The sequence below is a fragment of the Manis javanica genome, chromosome 6 (genome assembly GCF_040802235.1).
Source record: "Manis javanica isolate MJ-LG chromosome 6, MJ_LKY, whole genome shotgun sequence".
NCBI lineage: Eukaryota > Metazoa > Chordata > Mammalia > Pholidota > Manidae > Manis > Manis javanica.
In genome coordinates this window covers 81,012,334-81,038,931 of record NC_133161.1, presented here as the reverse complement: position 1 = coordinate 81,038,931, position 26,598 = coordinate 81,012,334, and the positions used below count along the sequence as shown (strand labels likewise).

General features: G+C 34.5%; 1 protein-coding gene across 15 annotated transcripts in view; it reads right to left on the bottom strand.

Moving 5' to 3' along the window:
* CACNA2D1 (calcium voltage-gated channel auxiliary subunit alpha2delta 1) overlaps window positions 1-26,598 on the bottom strand; it is a 512,731-nt gene that overhangs the window by 232,483 nt on the left and 253,650 nt on the right. For all 15 annotated transcript variants that reach the window (XM_073238917.1, XM_073238921.1, XM_073238916.1 and 12 more), the window contains exon 4: window positions 3,530-3,589. In XM_073238917.1, coding sequence (XP_073095018.1) covers window positions 3,530-3,589 — 60 coding nt within the window. The remainder of the gene's footprint in view (window positions 1-3,529; window positions 3,590-26,598) is intronic.

Here is a 26,598-nt window from a genome sequence, read left to right as displayed (position 1 = left end):
TGTCATAAATGACATTAAATGTCACCTTTAACACCCGTAAGTTGCATGGAGATCTGACAGGCAGCTGGTACACATAGCTTATTTACAAATATTGGTTTGAACTTGTAAATGCATGACCGCATATGTCTTAATCCATTTAGAGTGTATGCCCTTTGTTACCTCAATTGTACATTCAATTGGGAATTGAGTGGTGCTGAGGGAGAGTGAGAATTACATGAGCCCTTTCTCGTTGCCAGCATTTTAGGGCTTTGCCTTCTGTCCCTGTTGTTCAAGAGATTTCTCAGTGTTTCAGAGAAGGGGATGTTAATCAACATTCGGCCTCAGTAATATTAATGAAACTTACCTACTTACACTTGAGAGAAGAATTGGAATATCATATTTCTTTTTGAAATGTTAATGTACCTTTTAGGAAATTATTTCTGCCTTCTAAATCATCTTTGTGGTAAATTATTAAAGGGTGGCATTCAAGAACTATAGCACTGATGCAAATTAAATACCTTAAAAGATAAAAGGATTATGAAGTTAAAGGGGGACCTTTTGGAATATGGTAGCATTTAACTTCAAACATTTTTAAATGTTTCGTTAAAATAATGATAAAATTTGCAATTGTTTTGTGTTGTCTCCCAAAGGAAGGAGAGATTTAATGTCGGTGATTTCTAACTTCCAAACATGAATTTGAATTTGATTTATAGTATGACCTTTACGGATTTGATTTTGCTATATATATGAACTGAAGTATCATCAAGCTTATCAGAAAAATTAGGCAAAAAGGAGAAAATGCATCTTATTTTTGCACTATTTGAGTCTGAAGGTTAGGCAATCTTCATTCAGATTCTAGTCTTAAAACATAAAATCGCCACAATCTCAACATTCTATCACCTTATGACATTTGAAAGGGCTCCTAGAATAAGAAGGGCTATTGTAAACACTATGTATGGTTCACATAGTAAAATATGTAAAATATCAGTTCTCAGTGTGCACAGATAAGTGTCAGATACGTGTCCTGTGAACATTATTCTCATCCTTCAAGAAGGGCACTCAGGAAATAAGTTGACAGGGCTCTAAAGTGGCCCAATTTATTTCCCTTGTAATGGTCTCTTTTGATGTCAATCAATACATTCATAGATCCTAAATAAATTGTGAAGTAATCTGGGGAGAAATTAAGAACAGACTTTGTTCAAGAATTCTCTCACATGGTGTGCACTATTTGCTAAGAACTCTTGACACTGAGTAAATTATTTTCTATTTAACCATAGAAGTTTTACTAATAGCTCTTGTGCCACTGCAGGACTGATCTGTCTTCTTGCATGACTTTTCCTAGCAGTATTTCTGTTTGGATATAGGCACTGATGGAGTAGATAATACGTGTTACATTTCAAGTTCAATTTCTTCTCATTTTGACATCTCACAAATAAGAAGACATCTTAAAACTGTTGGTGCATCATAATACTGGCTTCTTTTCTTTTTTCCTTAGCAATATATAAATGATAGAGTGCCTTACAACTGATGATGGCTTGGGTTCAGTTAAATCTGGTAATAGGTAACACAGTGAGAGTTTCTGTATCTTGTACAATGGTCACCTATTATCACTATAAAGAGAAATAAATAATTGCCAAATGTCAATTTAGTGTTAATGGTCCAATATCAAGGAGTTTGCAATATATGTAGGAAAGTAAACCTCCAGAAAGCAATAGCACAACAATTAAATAAAACAAATCCAATGCTACTGAAAGACATTTTTCCAATGATATGAAAGACATATCCAATGATATCAAAGACTTTTTATCATTGTTTTCCTTAGAAGACTCATGAAGACATATAACTAATAAATGACTTCATGAAATATTACCAATTCTTTTAATGCAAGGCAGAGCTTTTTTAAACAGCATTAGAATTTTTACAAAAGCTGACTTATACAAACTGATTTTTTGAGTTTTCAGAATTATTCAAAATTTAAATTATTCAAAATTAAAATTGTACTATACAAATACTAGGCAGAATACATGGTCTAGCTTTACATCTATTATGCCTTTATATTGCTTTTACCATGCCACCTCTAATTGGGAGGAAAAGAGTATTTCTATTTAATTATTTAATACAAGTTAATCAAAAGGATATTTATTTAGATACAGGCTGATTTTTTTGTCTACTTGAAAAACAACAAAAATTCAAGTTCATTTTCATCTAAAAGCAACACAGTAAACCCCTTCAGAGGATGAGCTTAGTTTGTCATCAATACTCAAGCAGCTTGTGTCTTTAACTTAATCATTTAAATATATATATATATATATATATATATATTATGGATGACAAATGGATCTTGGATTTGTCAAGACATTTCTGACACCAGCCACCCAGGCAGGATGATCAACTTAGTGAGAGAATCAAACTGACAATAGTCAAATAGAGTCTCTCATTAGTAGACCAAGAAATGTAAATTCATGGAAAAGATAGTAAATATAAAAACACCATAAAGCATCAAGCATGGAAGACTATTATCGTATAAGTGAACCAAATATCATTTAGTGTATTTTACTTTGATATCCAAAATAATCATGCAAACACAAAATAAGTGCTAATTCCTAAACTTCAGTTTACTGTTCTATTGAAGTACTACTTCAAATTTGAGACTTTTGTTTTACAAAACAGACAACTCAACATCACAATTAAGCTTTCACCATATTCTAATCCTATTTTAAATATGGAAAGATTAAGATAACATCCCCAAAATTAGTTGTCTGAAATTTTTCTGTAATCAGATAAGGATATTTTTCACTATCAATGAAATACCTGAAAAATAGAATGTGACAGAATTATTTTTAATGACTACAGAGGATACATTTTTCACTGTGCCCCTTGGCTGTAAGAAGATAGACTGATGATTAATAGACACACACACACACAGACACACACACACACACACAGATATATTACAAGAAGAACTTCTATTTGTATAATTAGCTCAGTGACTCTCAGAGTACAAAACAAGTTTATAAAAAAAATACATGCAACAGTCAATATCAGTTGCCATTTCTACAATTAGGCCAGAAAAGAAAAAAAGATTACTTCTAGCTAAAGTAGAGCAAGTTAAATCTTGAGAGATTTAAAACATTCATTCTTACTTTAATTACACAACCCACCACCAAGGTGATTATAATATACATATCACATTTTACAAATTAAATTAATATGCATATCACGTTTTACAACGTGTTTTGCAACTGGAATAACCAATATCTACAAAGATGATTCAGATATAATGTAATGCTACTGTTAATATAGTCAATTTTATAAATACCTTTGATTATGAGAGAATTTTTCCAACAAGTTTGTTAATATGGAACATAAGGAGAACATTTTGACTAACTTACTGGCCTTACTTACCCAAAAGAATTTTTTTAAAGCCAAAAATTAGCTGGTTTTTGGTCCCTTAAGATCCCATCATTAAAAAATATTTTAATGTAATCATAATTATCTAAACACAAAATGTCAATATACTTAAGTCAAGTGGTTAAAAAAGAGTCCTTACTGCAAAATCTTCCCTCCATTGGTGGGCTGCTTGAACTTTCTCTGCTTCCAAAGCCAGGCGCTGAAAAGGGAACAATATTATCTTAGAATTCAAATGAATATGAATATATATAACATGAATATACAATTGTTATATAAAGTGCTTGGGTTTTCAAATCAATTACAAGGACATAAAAAGCAGAAGAAACTCCATATTTATGATTGGTAAATTCTAAATCATTTAGTAATCTAGCCTACTAAAGTTGATATATGCATATTCTTTAGTAATACAAATAACATACTGTTCTTGAATATCATTGTTTCCTACCTTTCCATCATTCTCTGTAGTGTCCTCTACAATTGCTTTCTCTCAAAGACTAACAGTTCAGTTTTTAGAAAAAGTTTTAATCAGCAGATTAATCTTGATAAAATCAGGTTTTTAGTACATATATTTGCGGCACAGCACCTATTTCTATATGAAGTGGAAAGGAAATGACACTGAGAGATCAGTAAGGATGTGTTAAGCACTATGGTAAGCGCTTTCTTAATAGCATATTTAGCTTTTTATAAAAAGCCACAGAGATGTAGTAATTGCCTCCTCCTTGCTGAACTATATTCCTAATAGTTCTTTCAGAGATAATCTATGAGTAGCAAACTGTCACAGTTTGCACATCTCAAGTAGTTTCAGTTCAGCTTCTTTTGTATGCTGAAGTAGTTAGAGATGTCTAACTTCTTTAGCATTTTTACAATGTCACTCCATGTAGTTCAGTTGGACAACATGTTTATTGTCAGTCTGCTAATAACTTTTGGTAAATAATCCTCTTTTCCTTCCTTCATAGTTTTTAGATTTTTCTCATTGTATTTATTTCCCAGTGTTACTACCATGTTTCATGTGAAGCTTTTACAAGAGACAGTAATATCTAACGGTTAAGAACACACATCTGAAACGAGACTGTTAAAACCTCAGTTCTAATACTGACCCTGCTGCATACTAGCATGCAAACTCAGGGAAAATTAAGTCTCTTAATTTTTAATTTAAAAAATGTGAATAATGTCAAGTCTGCTTTACAGCCTTTTGAAAGGATTTAAATGAGTTATTATCTATAAAGTGCTTTCCAATAGTGCCTGGCAGGCAGTAAGCAACATCTATGTCAGTGAGCTAACTCTGAAGGGTAATTATGATTCCATTTGCACTCTGTGCCTTTAAGAAAACAGCTCAGTGTTCAGTTCATCTGTGGCCTGCCCCCAACACAGATAGAAGACAGTGGCAGAAATAAGACAAGTATACTCGCAAATATAACAAATGTAAATGTAATAAACCCATTTATTAAGAGACAGAAAATATCAGGTTAGGTTTCATAAAAGTATAAATCTCATAGTGGTTTATTGGTTCACATTTTTGATCTCTCACTGGGAACCACACTTCAGTGTGTGCTCTTTCTTTGGAAGTCTGGACTATGCTGGATGATAGAAACATCCCTTTAGAACAATTTTTATATTACTGTACTGCCTTCAGTTCCCTATTATTTATTATTACAATCTGTTCATTTTCTAAACTATTATATAGGTATTACCAATGACTATAAAGTACAGTCAAATGGGAGATTTCGAGTTAACAATCCCTAAGCTGAATTTAAAGGAAAATTGTCCAGTGTGCTTAAATGACAATGGTTTCAGTTTATCAGCTACTAGGAAGAAATGGCTAAGAGGAGATAGACAATGATAGAAATTATACCACAGAGAGTAACAAAAAAAGAAAGAAAAAAATTCTCAAATTCCACACAAAAGCAAAAACCTAAACATATCATAAGCAGAAAAAAGTATATCCACTTAATAATAGTGCATCACAATATTTTTGGAAACTCAAATTCAGTGTGAAATGTAGCTTTTCGGTATTCACAAAAAAAGTGAGTAAAATGGCAAGTGAAATGGAAATAGAGGGATTTCTTTTATTCATTCATTTATTCATCTATTTATTTGCATTGATATACAATCTTATGAAGGTTTCACATGGGCAACATTGTGGTTACTACATTCCCCCTTATTATCAAGTCCCCACCACACACCCCATTGCAGTCACTGTCCATCAGCGTAGTAAGATGCTGTAGAATCACTACTTGTCTCCTCCGTGCTGTACTGCCTTCCCCGTGACCCCCTATATTATGTGTGTTAATCATAATACCTCTTAATCCCCTTCTCCCTCCCTTCTCACCTGCCCTCCCAAGTCCCCTTTCCTTTGGTAACTATTAGTCCCTTCTTGGGTTCTGTGAGTCTGCTGCTGTTTTGTTCAGAGGGATTTCTTTATAGGAAAACTTTAGCATAGGAAGATAGAAAAAAAACAGTTAAGACAATAAGCAGGAAGGCATATTCTTGACAAAATGCAGGATATAAGCTTTCCCTCAATTTTAATAGGCTATAAGAACAGTCATTCATATGTATGGAGTAAATAATAAACATTTTGTGAATTTAAACAAAATACTAGATAACATTAAATAAATTGAGTAATTTTGCAGATTAAGACATATTAAAACTCTATAAAATGTCTCTGTGTCTTAGAGAAGTCTAGTAAGACTGTTCTTGCACCACAAAAAGAAGCTGAATGCCGCCCCAACAAACAAAACACCAGGAGCCATTTATCCACACAGCAACCAAGGTTTGCAGAGCACCAGCTCCAGCTATACCACACCATTCCCTGCACATCATGAGAACTACAATGTGACGGATGTGATCCAGAATTGTATGGCTTATGATATGAACATAATCCATGCTCAGTAAGCCACAGTGACAGTAATCATTACAGCTAATTATTTCTGGAGAAAAAAATTAAAGAGGATGAGCAATAGCAGCAAACTGTAAGACAATTCTGGCAGGGGAGGGGAGGAGGGTCCAAATCACCTTTACCACACACACACACACACACACACACACACACACACACACACATATATATGTGTCATACATACACATTTATATATATCTTTTAAATATTAGTTTTATTAAGTGCCATTTTTTACAAGATTCTGAAATAGTTTTTGAAACCTAAAAATGTAGTTATGCATGAGAAATAAAAGTGTATTTTACAAGGTTGGTTTAAAGCTCAAAAGTTGCTACATTTTTTATCTCCGTCTTAGGAATTCAGAAATACATAATGATGAAAACACACTACTGTTATCTTCTTTGTTCATGAGGAAATTTAAGAAACAGTTTTATTTTTAACTAGCAAATTTCATGATAAAGCAAAATAATGACCTTTAGATACTTAGTCTCTCCTGGGCACCAATACAAATAGTTACTGATTGTGCTCTTTCTTGGGGAAAAATACCAGGCAGTCATGACTTACAGAAAACTGACATATCTTCTGGATACTTCAAGTCCCCTAATTAACTTCTATTCTGGCCAAGTGACATTTAATTTCTAAAGCCAGTGGTCTACCACTAAATGCCATGGGCAAATTCTGTTAAGACTGATAAAATTCCCACCTAATAAAATGTGAGTATTCGCTCAGTAGAGCATCCTTGGTTTCCATACTTGGCTACATACTCATATCCTGCAACCACAAGTTACTTCATGAAAAAGACAATGTATATTTTCCTCATTTAATTTATAGTACAGTTTAACATAGTATCAAACATTAAAGCCAGACCAAAAACCAGAGGCAAGCAAAAAAAACCCTAGCTCAACATAACTACCTGTGAGAAAAAAATTGAAACTTAATTCTGCTCTTATCAAGATAAGCCAGAAAGATTTATTAAATGTCTTCATTATAAACAGTACATGTACAGAATCCTTTGTGTATGGAAATGAGTATATGTCACAGATGTAGTAATAATATATACATCTCTACCTACCTATTGTTTCAAGCATTTAAAATAGAAAAACATCTTAAAGACTATTTTAAGGACTCACAAACTTAACAAAATAGACTTGAGTCTAAAGCTTATGTTTACAAGATCAGTCTTTAATCTCCGTTAAACCTATCAGAAGTGTTAATGTAACTAGGCATTCAAGGAATATAGGAAGGTATAGTATATTAAAACCAAAAACACTGGTAGAAAATTTTTAGGTTAATGGGAAATTGCTTGCAATTTTTTAGAAACTGCCAAAGATGAAAAACAAAACAGCACAACACACCACAGGCCAGACTGTGACCTGCCTTTACATAGGTCTTGCCCTCAAATCCTGGGAGACTATTGTCAATCAGAAAAAGAGCTTTTGACATACAGTGATCTTTAGGGGAAAAAAAGAAAAATAGAGAATGGGAGATGTTTTATCAGATCAGAAAAAGATCAGCTCCCTTGAAACCTATTTATGCTCAATCCTCACTTTTTGTCATATCTTTATTTCTTCCACTAGCATTGAAGTCTGTCAGGTGATATGGAAGTCTAAGAAAGCAGTGTAATTATATATTGTATAAAGAAATAATTGTATCATTCTCCTTAACAATATCTAAATATGTTTTCTCTTGGTAAGAAGACTATTTTCCAAACCTGTAAATAATTTGCTTCTTTGACTGTAAGTTAACTGCAGAAAAAAGATAAAAGAAGTTTTCTGAAATCCTTAATTATAATGAATTTTCTTTTGGTAGCTTTGGAAGGAAACCTTCAGGGATCATATGACAGTTCAGTTAAACTCCAATAATGTTGATACTCATGTTAATATCAAGAATTGACTTAGAAACCTCATTCAAAGAAAACATCTCTGATTCAAAACAATTTCTTTGGTTAGTGTACATCAAGCTCTTTCTTTCTAATAAAGAGGTAGCAGATATCCACAACAGACTAATCCAATAAAATATGCATGTTATGTGATTAATGTTCAAAGAGTTCACACTCAGTATGCATTAGGATATTATTGTATTATGCCTATGCAAACAATTTTTTTATCACACTAATGATTTTTTCCTACCTCCACCAAATGTTCTTAACATAACAAAAGAAATCAAGATCATCATTTGAATGTATAGTAATACCTATTGAAAATCACAGACTTAGGTGAATGAACAAACTTCTATGTTTTGAAGAAAAGTATACAGGTACAATCAATTACTTTGGATCTATAGGAAAGTGAGCATGACCTTTTGAATCAGACATCTGTTTTTCAATTCTGGTACTGCTATTCACTAACCATGGGATTTTAAGCAATGGATACAACATTTTTCAGCATCTAAGAATAATATCTACTTTACCTGTTTTCTATTTCGTAAACTAAATACCTAGCACATCATACACTCAGTAAAGTTTTGCCTCTATTTGAATCTTACAAATGTAACTTCAAAGAATGGACTATGTAATACCTATAATCACTGAAGAACACTTCAACATACATACATGTAAGTGAAATGAATGAAAACATCCTAATGGTGCCTAAATTTTCACTGTATTTTGCCTTATACAGAAGGTCTTATCTGTAAAACTGTATGGTGGTAGAAAAGCATATATAATTCGGGGAATATAACAGTTTAATACAGTAGTCAATAAAATGAGTTCAATTTTATTTTGTTTTATCAGAAACAGAATGAGGAGGAAGGGATCATTATATTCTGCTTTCTCCCCTTATTTTCTGAAATATCAAAAAAAGATAGTGAGATGTGACATTCCTTTAGCATTTCTTACGCTAGTAGGAAGTAGTGAAGACCTCATTAGACATCATAGCATCACACCTCCATGAATGTTTAGTGCAATACTCCATCTAAAAGGCAAAAATATTCTGCTCCTTCCCATAATTGTAACCAAATAATGAGAAAAAAATGCACAATGTTTATTTAAATCTACATAGAACAATGCATAAATAATGCATATAAATATATACACCCAGCAGAATTCTACCAAAGGTTTCTAGCAATGTATTATATCTTAGTAACAAGGATTTACTATGAAAATAGTACTGTGTAGAGAAATTGCTCTAGAAGTTTTTTTTTATTACATCGGCCATGTTTACATATTGTTTAAAATGTTTACTAAATAAACATTATTGGTACTTTGAAAAAAAATCTATTGGCTAAAGAAGGGATTTGAGGCTAAAAAGTAAAATTTGAATAGGCTAACCAGAATGACTTAACATCAGCATGTTTCAGCACTTGATAACTGTGATCACTAAGGAAATACTCATCCTGATTCGGAGGGAAACTATCTCTAGGATAACAAGTATAGTGTGTGCTAATTTTTATTCAGTAAATATTTACTAAGCACTTGTTATATGCAGGTGTTTAGGGAATAAAAATACAGGACACAGTTACTGCTTCTAATGGGAATTTATATACATCCATATACTGTATACTATGTAAGTTTTTCTCTCACATATATACACACACACACACACACAAACACAAATAATACCATGTGGTCAGTGTTTGACAGATGCTTTCTTAATGATTACAATATATATGCTTTTTTAGTTTTACTTTATTTCAGTGTAATTTGCCACATGGAGAATAAATTTTTAAAGCATTGCTTTTATGGAGAATGGAAATATCTCAAAAGTAAAGAACAGAAAGGAGACTAAAAAGAGTAAGTACTGCTACAGTTTTTAGCCACAGGTCTTATTTATTTGATTGGAGAGTGGGGGTAGGGGTATTAAAAATATTGGAGAACATAGAAACAAATAGTCTGAAACCTATCACCCAGATTCATTTTTATCTTTTTTTTTTGTATTTGTTTTCTAACTTATTATTGTACAGAATATTTCAAATAACCTTTAAGTTCACCTTCCTTACCTTACTCCACCAGTTTCCCTACCTAGAGCAATCACTATAATGAGTTGGTCTATATCCTTTGGCATTGTCTGGCATGTATTTTTTTAAATCATGTAACTGTTACCTGATGTTGATATTGTTGATTCTTCTTTCTAATGAGTTGTATGCAGGTTGAATGCCCAAGAGAAACTACCTGTCTCATGGTGGAAATGATATGTCTAAGGAGAAACCCATCACCCTTGGTAAAGACGGCTAGGGCAAGAGAATCAATTAATGTCAATACATTTGAGAAAGTTTGCCGAGAGTTTTGGAAGGTAAAGATAATGCCTAGAGAAGGTAAGAATCCTCAGGGAAACAAAGCTGGAGCCATCTTTAAGACACCTTTGTAGCACAAAAATTATATGCATTTTTTTGAATCTTTATCCTCGGAACATAGAACAGGACTTATTTGGAAACACAGTCCTACTTATCCCTTCTCTCCAGCAGAAGACCATCATTCCTTCTGCGAGGCATTACTCATGGAGTCTGAAATAAGCTAAATCAACACCTGAGCCAGTCAACTTACAGAGAGGCGTGCAGAACTCCTCGCGCGGCGCTGTGGGGGCAGCCCACTCTTAGAAAGACGACTAATACTGTTGAGATGGTTTACTTACGCTTGCCGAAAATACGCTTTTGCAGACATTCTGCTTTTGTTTAATGACATGAAACATGAGCACATAATTATATTCATTATCTTTCTTCAAATTCACTTTTGTTTTTCTAGCAGGACAATCCTAACGTGATTCTAAGACACAAAAAATATTTTTCAATAAAACCCTATTTTAATTTAGAAAAACATATTCCAGCCCTGATAAAGTAACTTAGCTCTAATCTATCTATTTCTGTTTATGGAGGAGAAAAAAAAGGAGTTTGCCTTCTTGACTACTGTTTCTTAAGAGAAACAGAACAAGCCACATCCTATGTTAACTTGTAATGTATACTGATTAAAATTATTTGTAAATGTGACTGATCAATTAGAAATAGAGTATGCAGTCTTGCTATTTATGTCTACTGAAGTATTTTAACATTTCTGTAAATACTGGATTAGAGCATAAGAAGTGAATTATCAAAATTAATAAAATAACATTAATTTGTGATTGTATTTAGCCAAGTCTATATAAATTTTATGCCACATAAAGTACAATGTAAGACTATAGATTAATTCTTTTTAATGGCTTTACCATTTTCATACAATTGATTTCTTTCCTGGCTATGTGAAATAAAAATTTTATGATATGAACACTTTCTAGTGCAAGCTTTAAGGGAGTATAATACATGCAAAACATATAAATAAATGCTGCTGAAATCAAACCAGACATCACTTATTCTTTTAATGGCTCAGTGAAAAATTAATCTTTTGGAACATGGCTTCTGGACCGTGTTGTATAGATTTCAGCCTGGACCTGCCATATTCAGGAACTGCTTGTGAAATTAACCACAATGCTTCAAATCTAATCTTCTGATATGTAATTAGCTGCAAAAAAAAATTGGAAGACTGTTGAAATACAGAAGTCAGGGCAAAGGAAATGTCGTCTAGAAAGAACAGCAAAACTCCTTTTAGCTGTAGTAAAAGTAAATAATATACAACTGGTAATTATCGTTACCTTTTACTGACTCCATGGCACAAAACAATAAAAGATCGTTCAACTGGATGCAATTTCTGTATCAACTCTACACAATGACACCTGCAAAGCATCACCAGATGAGCACGTCCAGCATGCCTGGACCTCACACAGACATACTCAACCACCACTGTCATCCAGAGATTCTGGTTCTACACCAGGTGTCATTTCCAGAAATCTATAATTTGGTTAATCTTAATATGGTTCATCTTTCCTGTGGACTGAACATTGAAAATACTCTTCTAGAGGGTAACACTTTCGCTACATTTGACATACGGATTTAATTACTCTTGGAGAAACACTGCTCTCAATATAAGCACATTTTGACAAATGTCAACAACAATAACCCACTGCTCTTCGCTGGCGCTGTGGCCACACATGGTAAGGACACCTGCCATGCAGTACTCCAGTCTAGGTTCACTCAGTCATCATTAATTTTCATACTTTGAGAAGTCACAAAAGTTGTCTTTCAACATGACAGGCCTACTGCTAGATTCATACATTACTACCTAATGCTTAAAAATAGCTGGTTAATCCATCACCACTTGATCCTTAAAAATCAGTAGAATTTGGCTGCAGATGTAGCAGGGATCCAGGCTAATCTATGTAGTTCTACTTTAGAACTCAAGAATTAATTTATAATCAGTCACCTTATTCATTCTCTAAATGAACACCAATGCGGATTCTGAAACCCAATGAAGAATCAATGGGAGAAGGAAGGTTTTTCTGACACAGGAGAGGGAAAGGGCAAAAAAAGGACAGTTCCTAAAACTAGGAACTTTTTCCTGCCAATTATATGCTCTGGGGTCCCACACAGTTAGGCTACAATATCAAACTATTTATATCAGGAAAACATATACTCAGATATACAAATGTCTCTTCAGCTGAAAACTGAATCTGTTGAATATATTGTGCTAATTCCAAAGTCTTCAATCAATTTGCCTATCAACAAATTGCCTAGAAATCTACATCATCCTAACATCCTCATTTTCCATCCCTATATGACCTCACAATTACATATCTAGCAATTAATTGTCACCACCGAGAACAATTAAAAAACATACAATATAGTGAAAACAGCTCTATCAATCAATGTCTAGGTGTGTGACCAGTAGAAAATTACATAACACCTTTTTACCTCTGCTTTCTCAGCTATGAAACAAGGATTTTATAACAGTGCATATGTCAACCTCCACTGTAAAGATGTTTGTAAAGTCCTCTATAAATGGAAGCTGTTATACATTAAAACTGAAGAACAGAGAAGTGACTCAAATTATAAAGTTAATAAGCAGAAAATCTTGAAGTTGTTATCAAGAAATTACATACACTTTACTTCCTCTGGGTAAAAAAAAAAATTAGACATCGTATATTCTTTCTGGAATGAAAAAACTTATTAAACAGGGCATACCTTTGCTGACTAGAAACATCAGAACTGTTCTGTTTCCTCTGCATTTGTCCTACCACCAATCACCATGTTGGTAGAAAATTTTCCTCACAGGTCTCTCACACTTCTGCATGTCATGTGAACACAGGCAGGGGTAGCCTCTGCCCAGGACTATTTTTCAAGAATGTTTGTAAAACAAACAGCTTTGAAAGACACAGAGGGTATCCTGGCAGAGAGGAAAACAGGCTTATTTGTTGCTCAGGAAAATAAAAATATCCCTGTGGGGCAAAAGTTAGGCAGGTTTGTTGGTAGGCTCCCTTTAAAAGATTGAGATTTCCAGGCTCAGCGTTCCTCAGCTGTGACACAAACTCATGGCAGACTCACTATCCACCTGGGATACTCAGCATGGGCCTCACTAGAATTAAGACAGGAGTAACTCATGCTAACAAAAGGCCCAAGCCACCTGCTGTGTCAGGAGTCAAAGCCACTGTGCCTGACTCAAGGGACTTGTCTTCTGAATCTTTGAAATTGCGGTCAGCTAATTTGTTAGCTTGCGAGAAGGGTAAAATCTCAGACCCTTAACATTTCTTGACACACCATATGTGGTTGAGTCGGCTTCCATAAAAATGTTCACTGACTATCTCATATCTTCAAACTTTCACCATCATTTAACTGATGTCATCTTTATTTTGTCTTCACTTCTTTACTGAGCATGATTTGTACCCTGTTTGGGCATTTAGGATCTCTAGAATAATATTCTCAAAGTGTGCCCAGACCAGTAGAGGAAACATCAGCTGAGGACAGGTTAGACAGATTCTTAGATCCCACCCAGGTGTACTGAGTCAGAAACTCCAGAATGGGTTCTGACAATCTGTGTCTTAACAAAACTGGGTGCTTCTAATGTGTGCTTAAGTTTGATAAACATTACTCTAAAATAAAATACAGCACTGTTCATGCAGTTTATATTATTTTACCAGCAAGCCCTTATTGTTATGGGAAATGAAACAACTTGTTCTAAAGTTAATGTCTTGAAAAACAAACCTGGCAAGTCAGCAATACTGGAAATAAATAGATAACCCAGAAGTCCCTAATTGGATTGATACCAATTCAGAAGCTTAATCATGATTTAGTGTCTTACTACTTAGAGTCTTACTTTAATTAAAAAAAAAAAACAATCATTGATATACAATCTTACATTGGTTTCAAATGTACAGGACAGTGGTTCAACAGTTACCCATATTGTTATACCCTCACCCCTTCTAGTGTGGTCATTATCTATCAATGTAGTAAGATGTTACAGAATCATTAACTGTATTCTCCATGCTGTACAATCGTCCCTGTGACCAACTTATACTGTGATTGTGAATTATTGTGCTCCTTTACCCCCTCCCATTCCCCCACCATCCACCCCAATTCCTCCACCTTGGTAACTACCAGTTCCTTTTCAATGTCTATGAGTCCAGTGCTATTTTGCTCCTTCTGTTTTGCTTTGTTTTTATACTCCACAAATAAGTGAGATCACTGGGTATTTGTCTTTCTCCATCTGGCTTATTTCACTAAGCATAATACCCTCTGGATCCAATCATGTTGTTGCAAATGACAGGATTTCTTTTCTTTTAATGGCTGAATAATATTCCATTATCTGTATGTACCACATTCTTCTTTATCCATTCATCTACTGATAGACACTTAGGTTGCTTCCATATCTTGGCTATTGCAAATAGTGCAGCAATAAACATATGAGTGCACATGTCTCTTAGAATCAGGGACTTGTATTTTGGGGGTAAATTCCTAGAAGCAGAATTACTGGATCAAATGATATTTTTATTTTTAGTTTTTTGAGGAACCTCCATATTGCTTTCCACAATGGCTGTACCAAATGACATTCCCACTAACAGTGCAGGGGGGTTCCCATTACCCCACATCCTTGTCAGCATTTATTTCTTGTCTTTTGCACAGTGGCCACCCTAACTGGTGTAAGGTGATATTTTAGAGTCTTACTTTTATTAGTATATCTTATGAGCTTTGTCTCTTAAACAATGAACTCTAATTTGAAACATTAAAATAACAACAAGGAAAATGATATTTGCAATTCTGATAAAATATGTAAAATATGTTATAGAACACAATATTAAATGTATATCAGAACCTGAAGAGATGATATTGAATCCTAAATAAAATTTCCTAAAAATAATTGACATTAATAAAATTGTATTTTACAACTGTCTTAAATTATCTTAATAGTTTTCTTCTTTAAAATATATTACTGAACCACACTGCTTCATATTTATAGTCTTTATAACCCTTCCATTCTTTCTTGGATACAGGCTACTAGTGGACTCAAACCTGCTTAGTTCACACACACTCACAATTTGCAGGAACTTGGGTAGGCTGCAAGGTTTCTTTTATTATTATTATTATTAAAGGAAGTATAGTTGATATACAATAATATCCTGGTTTCACTTTGTTTTTAATATGGTGGTTGCCAAATAAAGCATAAAGCACAAAACTTTACACAGGCAAAATGGAAAAATTGCTATACTTATAAAAAAATGATCAAATCTTTGTAGAAACCAGGTAATATAAAAGAACTGTTGAAGTACATAGCCACTTTAAAAAGAAGGGAAAAGCTGTGAGAAGGCCACTTTTCTCTCTCAGATTATTTGTGTGAGGCTCCGCCTCCCTGTAAATCTAGAAATGTACCAAAGCTCATGTGGGTTTTATTAGCCCATACATATAACAAGAACACTATTTAATTGAACAAGATGCAAATTGACATAATTAATAAAAAGTAATGTAATAGGTGAGAAATACCATTGAAAATTACTTTATTTTTCTACTGTTTGTGTTTTTAAGAAAGAAAAAGAGAATTTGAAGACTTAAACTCTCTTCAAAGGCCATAACTAGAGGCAAGAATACAGATAGACACATATGAGAAAAAGAACATGAATTTTTGATTTATGTTTAGTTTTACATATGCATACATGTAAGTTTACATATGTAGTAACAAAATAATTAAATGAGAAAACAAAAAAGACTAGCAGGAAAGGCAGATACCAATTTATTTGATATTCTATAATGGAAACAAACTTCAAAGATTTATCCTATCAAGTATCATATCTTTTTGAATATAACATATCTTTCAGCATTTTATACTCACGCAAGGCTTTATTACTATATGACACTGTCATAATTTAAGAGTTTTAAAACAGCCTGAATTATTAACTTTCCAATCAATTTACAATCTACCCATTACCTCCCACTGCCCCTGAACTACTGTTTGAACAGATAATTGACAACTATTCCACAAAACTTAAAGTACTAATGAAGTCAGTAAAGTCAGTATTGCATGGTGACTAAAAGTATCACATAAAGTGTTCCTTCAATTATTCTGGACACAGTTCTGAAGTTAGTTTTTATTTTCAGTTAAAATTTTAGACAGGGCTTGTTCAAGAATTTAAGAAACCATACCATGATTGATTTTAAAAATAAGAGAGAAGTTATTTTATTTCTCTAAAACTTCTGTTTCTTCAGCTGGAAATGGAGAAAACAGTACCTGTTTCATGAATTGTCTAAGAACTGAACGAGATTTTTGTAAAACAAACAGCGGTGACATCTTTCTTCAACATTAGCTATAATGAATTGAGAAGGCAGAAAAGGAAGAGTTCTATTTTATTGAGGGTACAAACAGGTATGTACCACTGCAGCCAAAGCGTACTAACATGCCCCCAGGATCCTGTCCCATTGTACCTGCCTCAGCTAGCTTCCATCCTTCCAATTTTACAATATGCTTTGCCACCTTCAGCTCCTCTCCCACTCCCCTCCCTTTGATTCTTATTTCTATCAAAAGAGATTTGTTTCCTTTACCTCAGGTTACTGTTTGAAGGGCTGTAAACTATCATTTGTACCATGGTGTCTTTTCCATTTACCCTTAAATAATTTACCATTGAGTTTAACTCTGACAGGCTTCCAATTTGGTGGGAGGGCTGGCTTTAAAAAAAAAAAAAGGGAGACATTTTTGGGCCACACTCCTGGTCGGCGTTCGCCATCCCGCCACTCCACGGCACTGTGCCAGCCACAGACAGGACAAAAAATAATACCCTAAGATATTTTGGCACTAACAGTATGCTCTACTGCAAGAAAGATAAGCAATCTCTTCCAAATGGTGAGATCGCCAAAGAGAAAGAGAGACAAAATAGTGGAGAGGAAAACATGAAAAGAGACGTGTTAAAAATTATTAAGGGCATGAAATTTGAGTCAAACATGGTAAATTTACAAACAACAAAATCATGAAACAAAAGACCACTTCAGAGTTTACAGGCTACAATGTGCAGGCTTCAAAGTTGACGAGATTCCCCACGGAACAGATCAACTGAATTGCAATTTGAATGTTCTTTGAAAGTAATTTTTGAAACTACAGTAAACTTTTTCTATTAGAAAATTAGCTTTTTAATTGGAGTACATAGGAGATAATTAATGAAGACTATATATTTATTTCTAAGCACAAGATGATCATAATTACTTGAGAAATACTGTTAAGATTCTGTATTTAAATAAGAAGGGGAGACAAGAATTCAAGATGGTGGCATGAGAGGTGAGGCAGAGAACTCCTCCAAAACCACAAATAATACGAAAATATATAGTTCATACAACTAACCCTAAAAAAGCAACAGAAAGGAAGACTAAACCAGACTGTATACAGACCACACAATGCAGGGCACCAGCTCTGCTCCCCTACGACCCTCAACCTCACTCTAGAGGCTGGACAGTGCCAGAGACTGGAGCTTCTGGGGAACTAGAAAGCACCACACAGAAATATGAACCATGAAAGGAACCTGGTTCACACCAAAATCTCACAAACCCCAGAAAAAGGGCCAAATGAAACTGAACTAACCAATCTTCCTGACAGAGAGTTTAAAATAAAAATCATAAACATGTTTATGAAGGTACAGAAAAATATTCAAGAACTCAGGAGTGAAATTAAGATGAAGATTCAATCATTAAGAAATACCATATCTGAAATGAAAAATACAATGGAGGGATATAAAAGCAGACTAGATGGAGAAGAAGAGATGATAAATGGAATATAAATTAGAAAAGAGAAATATTAAGAAGCTGAGGCAAAAGAGAAAAAAAGATATCTGAGAATGAAAGAATATTGACAGAACTGTGTGACCAATCCAAATGGAACAATATTCGCATTACAGGGGTACCAGAAGAAGAGACAGAGAAAGGGATGGAAAGTGTCTTTGAGGAGGTAATTGCTGAAAACTTTCCCAATCTGGGGAAGGATGTAGTCTCTCAGGCCATGGAAGTGCACAGATCTCCCAATACAAGGGACCCAAGGAAGATAGCACCAAGACATATAATAATTTAAATGGCAAAGATCAAGGATAAGGACATACTGTTAAAAGGAGCCAGAGAGAGAAATAAGATCACATACAAAGGAAAGCCCATCAGGCTATCATCAGACTTCTCAGCAGAAACCTTACAGGCCAGAAGGGAGGGGTATGATGTATTTAATGCAATGAAGCAGAAGGGCCTGGAACCAAGATTACTTTATCTGGCAAGATTATCATTTAAATTTGAAGGAGGGATTAAACAATTTCCAGATAAGCAAAAGCTGAGAGAATTTACCTCCCACAAACTATCTCTACAGTCTATTTTGGAGGGACTGCTATAGATGGAGGTGTTCCTAAGGTTTAATACCTGTCACCAGAGGTAATAAAACCGCAGTAATGAAAGTAGAACAGCTAATTACTCAGCAAGTGAAAAATTAAATTAACTATCCCCAAAGTCAATCAAGGGATAGACAAAGAGTACAGAATATGATACCTAATACATACAGAATGGAGGAGGAAGAAAAAGGAGGATAAATAGAAAAGAACCTTTAGATTGTGTTTATAATAGCATATTAAGTGAGTTAAGTGGGTGTCTTAGATAGTAGGGAAGTTAACCTTGAACCTTTGGAAACCACGAATCTAAAGTCTGCAATAGCAATAAGTACATACCTATCAATAATCACCCTAAATGTAAATGGACTGAATGCACCAATCAAAAGATATAGAGTCACTGAATGGATAAAAAAACAAAACCTTTCTATATGTTGCCTAAAAAAGACTCACTTTAAAGCGAAAGACATACACAGAATAAAAGTGAAGGGATGGAAAAAGATATTTCATGCAACTAAAGAGAGAAAAAAGCAGAGTTGCAGTACTTGTATCAGACAAAATAGACTTCAAAACAAAGAAAGTCACAAGAGATAAAGAAGGACATTACATAATGTAAAGGGGTCAATCCAACAAGAAGATATAACCATTATAAATATGTATGCTCCCAACACAGGAGAACCTACATATGTGGAACAAATGCTAATGGAATTAAAAGGGCAAATGCATTCATTCTAGGAGACTTCAACACTCCACTCACTCTGAAGGACAGATCAACCAGACAGAAAATAAGTAAGGACACAGAGGCACTAAACAACACATTAGAACAGATAGACCTACCAGACATCTACAGAACTCTATACCCAAAAGCAGCAGAATACACATTCTTCTCAAGTGCACATGGAACATTTTCAAGAATAGATCATATACTAGGCCCCAAAAAGAGCCTCAGTGAATTCAAAAAGATTAAAATTGTACCAACCAGTTTCTCAAACCACGAAGGTATGAAACTAAAAATAAATTACGCAAAGAAAATGAAAAATCCCACAAACACATGGAGGCTTCACAACATGCTCCTAAATAACCAATGGATTAATGACCAAATAAAAACAGAGATCAAGCAATACATGGAAACAAATGACAACAATAATTCAACACTGCAAAATCTGTGGGACGCAGCGAACGCCATGCTAAGAGGAAAGTATATTCCAATACAGGCCTACCTCAGGAAAGGAGAACAATCCCATATGAGCACTCTAAACTCACAATTAATGAAACTAGGAAAAGAAGAACAAATGAGACCCAAAGTCAGTAGAAGGAGGGACATAATAAAGATTAGAGCAGAAATAAATAAAATTGAGAAGAATAAAACAATAGAAAAAAATCAATGAAACCAACAGCTGGTTCTTCAAGAAAATAAAAAAATTGATAAACACCTAGCCACACTTGTCAAGAAAAAAAGAGACTCTACAAACATAAATGGAATCAGAAATGAGAAAGGAAAAAAATCACTATGGACACCACAGAAATACAAAGAATTATTAGAGAATACTATGAAAAATTTTATGCTAACAAACTGGATAACATAGAATGGACAACTTTCTGGAAAAATATAATCTTCCAAGGCTGAAAAAAGAAGAAACAGAAAATCTGAACAGACCAACTACCAGCAATGAAATTGAACTGGTAATCAAAAACCTACCTAAGAACAAAACCCATGGAACATATAGCTTCACCGCTGAATTCTACCAAACATTTAGTGAAGCCCTAATACCCATCCTCCTTAAAGTTTTCCAAAGAGTAGAAGAAGAGGGAATACTTCCAAACTCATTCTATGAGACCAGCAACCCTCTAATACCAAAACCAGGCAAAGACACCACAAAATAAGAAAATGACAGGCCAATATCCCTAATGAACATAGATGCAAAAATATTCAACAAAATATTAGCAAACAGAATTCAAAAATACATCAAAAAGATCATCTATCATGATCAAGTAGGATTTATTCCTGGGATGCAAGGATGGTACAACATTCGAAAATCCATCATCATCATCCACCACATCACCAAAAAGAAGGACAAAAACTACATGATCATCTCCATAGATGCTGAAAAGCATTTGACAAAATTCAACAACCATTCATGATAAAACTCTCAACAAAATGCGTATAGTGGGCAAGTACCTCAACATAATAAAGGCCATGTATGACAAACCCACAGCCAACATTATACTTAACAGCGAGAAGCTGAAAGCTTTTCCTTTAAGATCGGAAACAAGACAAGGATGCCCACTCTCCCCACTTCTATTCAACATAGTACTGGAGGTCCTAGCCACGGCAATCAGACAACACAAAGAAATAAAAGGCATCCAGATTGGCAAAGAAGAAGTTAAACTATCCCTGTTTGCAGATGACATGATATTGTACATAAAAACCCTAAAGAATCCACTCCAAAACAACTAGATATAATATCTGAAGTCAGCAAAGTTGCAGGATACAAAATTAATGCATTCCTACACACTAACAATGAACTAGCAGAGAGAGAAATCAGGAAAACAATTCCATTAACAACTGCATCAAAAACAATAAAATACCTAGGAATAAACCTAACCAAACTACAAGACACGCATGACAGAAATTAAAGAAGATATCAATAAATGGAAACACATCCCGTGCTCATGGATAGAACGAATGAATATTGTCAAAATGGCCATCCTGCCTAAAGCAATCTATAGATTCAATGCAATTCCTATCAAAATACCAACAGCATTCTTCAACGAACTAGAGAAAATCGTCCTAAAATTCATATGGAACCACAAAAGACCTCAAATAGCCAAAGAGTTTCTGAGAAGGAAGAATAAAGTTGGGGGGATTATGCTCCCCAACTTCAAGCTCTACTACAAAGCTACAGTAACCAAGATAGTTTGGTACTGGCACACGAACAGAACCATAGACCAATGGAACAGACTAGAGAGCCCTGATATAAACCCAACCATATATGGTCAATTAATATATGATAAAGGAGCCATGAACATACAATAGGGAAATGACAGCCTCTTCAACAGCTGGTGTTGGGAAAACTAGACAGCTACATGCAAGAGAATGAAAGTGGATTATTGTTTAATCCCATACAGAAAAGTAAACTGGAAAAGGATTAAGGGCTTAAATGTAAGTGAGGAAACCATAAAACTCTTAGAAAACAACATAGGCAAACATCTCCTGATGTTTGAGCATGAGCAACTTCTTCCTGAACACATCTCCTTGAGCAAGGGAAGCGAAAGCATAAATGACCTCATGGGACTATATCAAACTAAAAAGTTTCTGTACAGCAAAGTACACCATAAGCAGAACAAAAAGGCATCCTACAGTATGGGTGAATATATTTGTAAATAGGGGCTAACATTCAAAATATATAAAGAACTTACACACCTCAACACCCAAAAAGCAAATAACCCAATTAACAAATGGGCAGAGGATATGAAGAGACAGTTCTCCAAAGAAGAAATTCAGATGGCCAACAGACACATAAAAAGATGCTCCACATCGCTAATCATTAGAGAAATGCAAATTAAAACCACACAGAGATATCACCTCACACCAGTAAGGATGGCCAGCATTGAATAGACTAAGAACAAGAAATGCTGGCAAGGATGAAGAGAAAGGGGAACCCTCCTACACTGCTGGAGGGAATGTAAGCTAGTTCAGCCATTGTGGAAAGCAATATAGAGGTTCCTCAGAAAACTAAAAATAGAAATACCATTTGACCCAGGAATCCCACTCCTTGGAATTTACCTAAAGAATACAAGTTCCCAGATTCAAAAAGACATATGCACCCCCTTTGTTTATCGCAGCACTTTTTACAATAGCCACGAAATGGAAGCAACCTAAGTGTCTATCAGTAGATGAATGGATAAAGAAGATGCGGTACATATATACAATGGAATACTATTTGGCCATAAGAAAGAAACAAATCCTACCATTTACAACAACATGGGTGGAGCTGGAGGACATTATGCTCAGTGAAATAAGCCAGGTTGAGAAAGACAAATGCCAAAGGATTTCCCTCATTTGTGGAGTATAACAATGAAGCAAAACTGAAGGATCAAAATAGCAGCAGACTCAGAGACGCCAAGAATGAACTAGTGGTTAGCAAAGGGGAGGGCTGTGGGAGGGTGGTTGGGCAGTTTGGGAAAAGGGGATTGAGGGGTATTATGTTTAGTACACATGGTGTGGGGGATCACAGGGAGAACAGTGTAGCACAGAGAAGGCACATAGTGGATCTGTGGCTGCACTGATGGACAATGACTACATTGGGTTATGGGTGGGGACTTGATAATATGGGTAAATGTAGTAATCACACTGTTTTTTCATGTGAAACCTTCATAAGATTGTATATCAATCATACCTTAATAATAAATTTAAAAAAAACTATTACTAAAAAACGTAGGCAAAAATCTCTTGGACACAAACATGAGCAACTTCTTCATGAACATATCTCCCTGAGTAAGGGAAACAAAAGCAAAAATGAACTAGTGGGACTATATCAAACTAAAAAGCTTCTTTTTGTACAGCAAAGGACACCAACAGTAGAACAAAAACACATCCTACAGAATGGGAGAATAAATGACATATCTGATAAAGGGTCGACATCCATATTATATGAAGAGCTCATGCACCTCAACAAACAAAAAGTAAATAATCCATTAAAAAATGGGCAGAGGAGCTGAACAGACACTTCTCCAAAGATGAAATTCAGTTGGCCAACAGGCACATGAAAAGATGCTCCACATCGCTAATCATCAGAAAAAAGCAAATTAAAACCACAATGAGATATCACCTCACACCAGTTAGGATGGCCAACATGAAAAAGACAGACAACAATAAATGTTGGCAAGGTTGTGGAGAAAGGGGAACCCTCCGACACTGCTAGTGGAATGTAAATTAGTTCAACCATTGTGGAAAGCAGTATGGAGGTTCCTCAAAAAACTAAAAATAGAAATACCATTTGGCCCAGGAATTCCACTCCTAGGAATTTACCCTAAGAATGCAGCATCCCAGTTTGAAAAAGACACATGTATCCCTATGTTTATCACAGCATTATTTACAATAGCCAAGAAATGGAAGCAACCTAAGTGTCCGTCAGTAGATGAATGGATAAAGAAGATTTGGTACATATACACAATGGAATATTATTCAGCCATAAGAAGAAAACAAATCCTACCACTTGCAACAACAGGGATGGAGCTAGAGGGTATTATGCTCAGTGAAATAAGCCAGGTGGAGAAAGATGAGTATTGAATCATTTCACTCACCTGTGGAGTATAAGAACAAAGAGAAAACCAAAGGAACAAAACAGATGCAGATTCACAGAACCTAAGAATGGAGTAACAGTTACCAAAGGAAAAGTGACTGAGAAGGATGGCTGGGAAGGGAGGGATATGGGGGGAAAAGGGGCCTTACGATTAGTACACATAATGTAGTGGGGGTGGGGGGACACGGGAAAGGCAGTATATACAGAGAAGACAAGTAATGATTCTATAGCATCTTACTATGCTGATGGACAATGACTGTAATGGGGTATGTGGTGGGGACTTTAGAGTCTAGTAACCATAATGTTGTTCAAGTAATTGTACATTAATGGTACCAAAATAGATAGATAGACAGATAGATAGATAGATAGATGATTGATAGATTAGATGATAAATAGATCGATAGATAGATAGATAGATAGATAGATAGATAGATAGATAGATAGACAAAGTAATCATTGACAGTAGGCAAATTTTCTATTTTGCTAATGTTGCTATAGAAATGTTTCCTTAAAAATTTTGTTAATGCATTGGGGGAGAGCATGTCACATTATGTGCTCCTTCCCCACTTGTTGAATTTTCTTTCTAGGATTTGGAAAATCACTGTGATGTGTAAATCAGTCAATCAAATTGGTAAAATATGCAATTTACTAGGTATTTTAAATATTAGAAACGTCATCCTCTATTAATCTGGAAAAAATAATATGCCATTCCTGTTTTCCTCCTTTCTAGAGAACATTTTTTTAGATTTCTACAAAATATTCAGTAATTCTTTAGTTTTAGTTTAACTTGAGTAAAATAGTATTATAATTTCTTCTTGTTCTCAAGTGTGTTTTTATCATTTCAGTAAAAAGCTTCCAGTAACAGACAGCAAAATTCTCTTCGTAATTTTCACACTATTATCCTATAATTTTTTGCTCATATATTTTAGATATAAACTTCTAAGAAGTGACAAAACTTTAAACCTTTGTCTCTCAAGCAGAATGTTCAAGAAGGCTTTTTTTAAATGCTTTTTAAGATACATTAAAATTACACATTTATTATACAATGCACATGTTATTAAGATAATGATGGTTAAAATGTGTATAGCTCTTTATAATTTATGAAATTTCTTTTACAGATAGTATCTCAGTTGCACAACAAAAGAAGATATAAATTTCAATAAGGACTGACGTTTTTCAGGACTTACTCTTTGCCCTGACCTTATAGGAATTATCCCATCTGTCTTTCCTACAAACTTAGTAGATAATCGTTTTCCAGAGGAATAAACAGTCTTCAGAGAGCCAGTAATATAGGGCAACTTAGTCTCACTGAAGTCTGTTTACTCCTCTGTACATGGAGCTAAGGATAGTATCTACTAAGTTAGCAGACAAGATAGATGAAACAATTCCTATAAAATGCTTGGCCAAAAGACAGTGGTAGAAGAACTGGAATTTGAATAAGATTACTGATTTCAGAGCCCTTGCCCCATTCTAGCTGATGAAAGAAGTTACACAATTTGCTCTTGACATCTCGTCACCTAAGTAGAAGGCAAAACATGCAAGGAGGAAGTTCTTATTCACGGTAGAAAGTAGCTTGGATATATATCGAACAACCAAGGAAGAGCTGGAAAAAGTCTCCCTCAGCAGTTATTTTTTTTTTTGTTCATTTTCTAAAGTAGTAGCATCTTTCACATTTTATTGTTTTACTTTCCCCAACCCACTTCACTCCACTGCTTTGCTGCAGCATTAATAGGCTATGACAATAGGCCAGAAGAGATAAAAGCTACGTAGCTAAAAAGCAGATCAGCTTTATCCACCCTGGTAAGTCAAAAGTAGTAAGTTACTGTCAATAAGAATGAACACAAACAATGGAACAAATGATCAGATCGAAATGAACAAAAAAATGCTTTGTGGAGATAGGGTTCCCTCCTCAGAAACTTCACAGACCCGGCAGAGGTAGGTTATTATCATAGACAAAGACAGTCTCAAAGATGTATTTTTGGGTAAAAATGCTTTTTAAAGTTTATTATACCATATTTTTTTCTCCAGGTTGGGTAACATGTTAGAGCAAAAGGAATAGAATGAACATTTCTAGAAAAGTGATCTAATAGTAACCCTAATAGCTAAAGAGAATATAATCTACATATGATAGTATGATGTATCCATGAAAGCTGCATGATGGATTTAGATCTGAATTTTAACTGTGGCTCTTCCACTTATTATGCATAAGCTCAAAATCAGTTTCTTCTCCTATAAAGAGGAAATAATTATCTCAAATATTTATAAGATTATAGTGAACAGTTTATATCACAAGAAAAATCTAAAATTTAATGAGTTCAGTAAATACTAGATATGCAAAGTTGTCTTTTCTTTCCTCAACAACTAATCCATTTTTAAG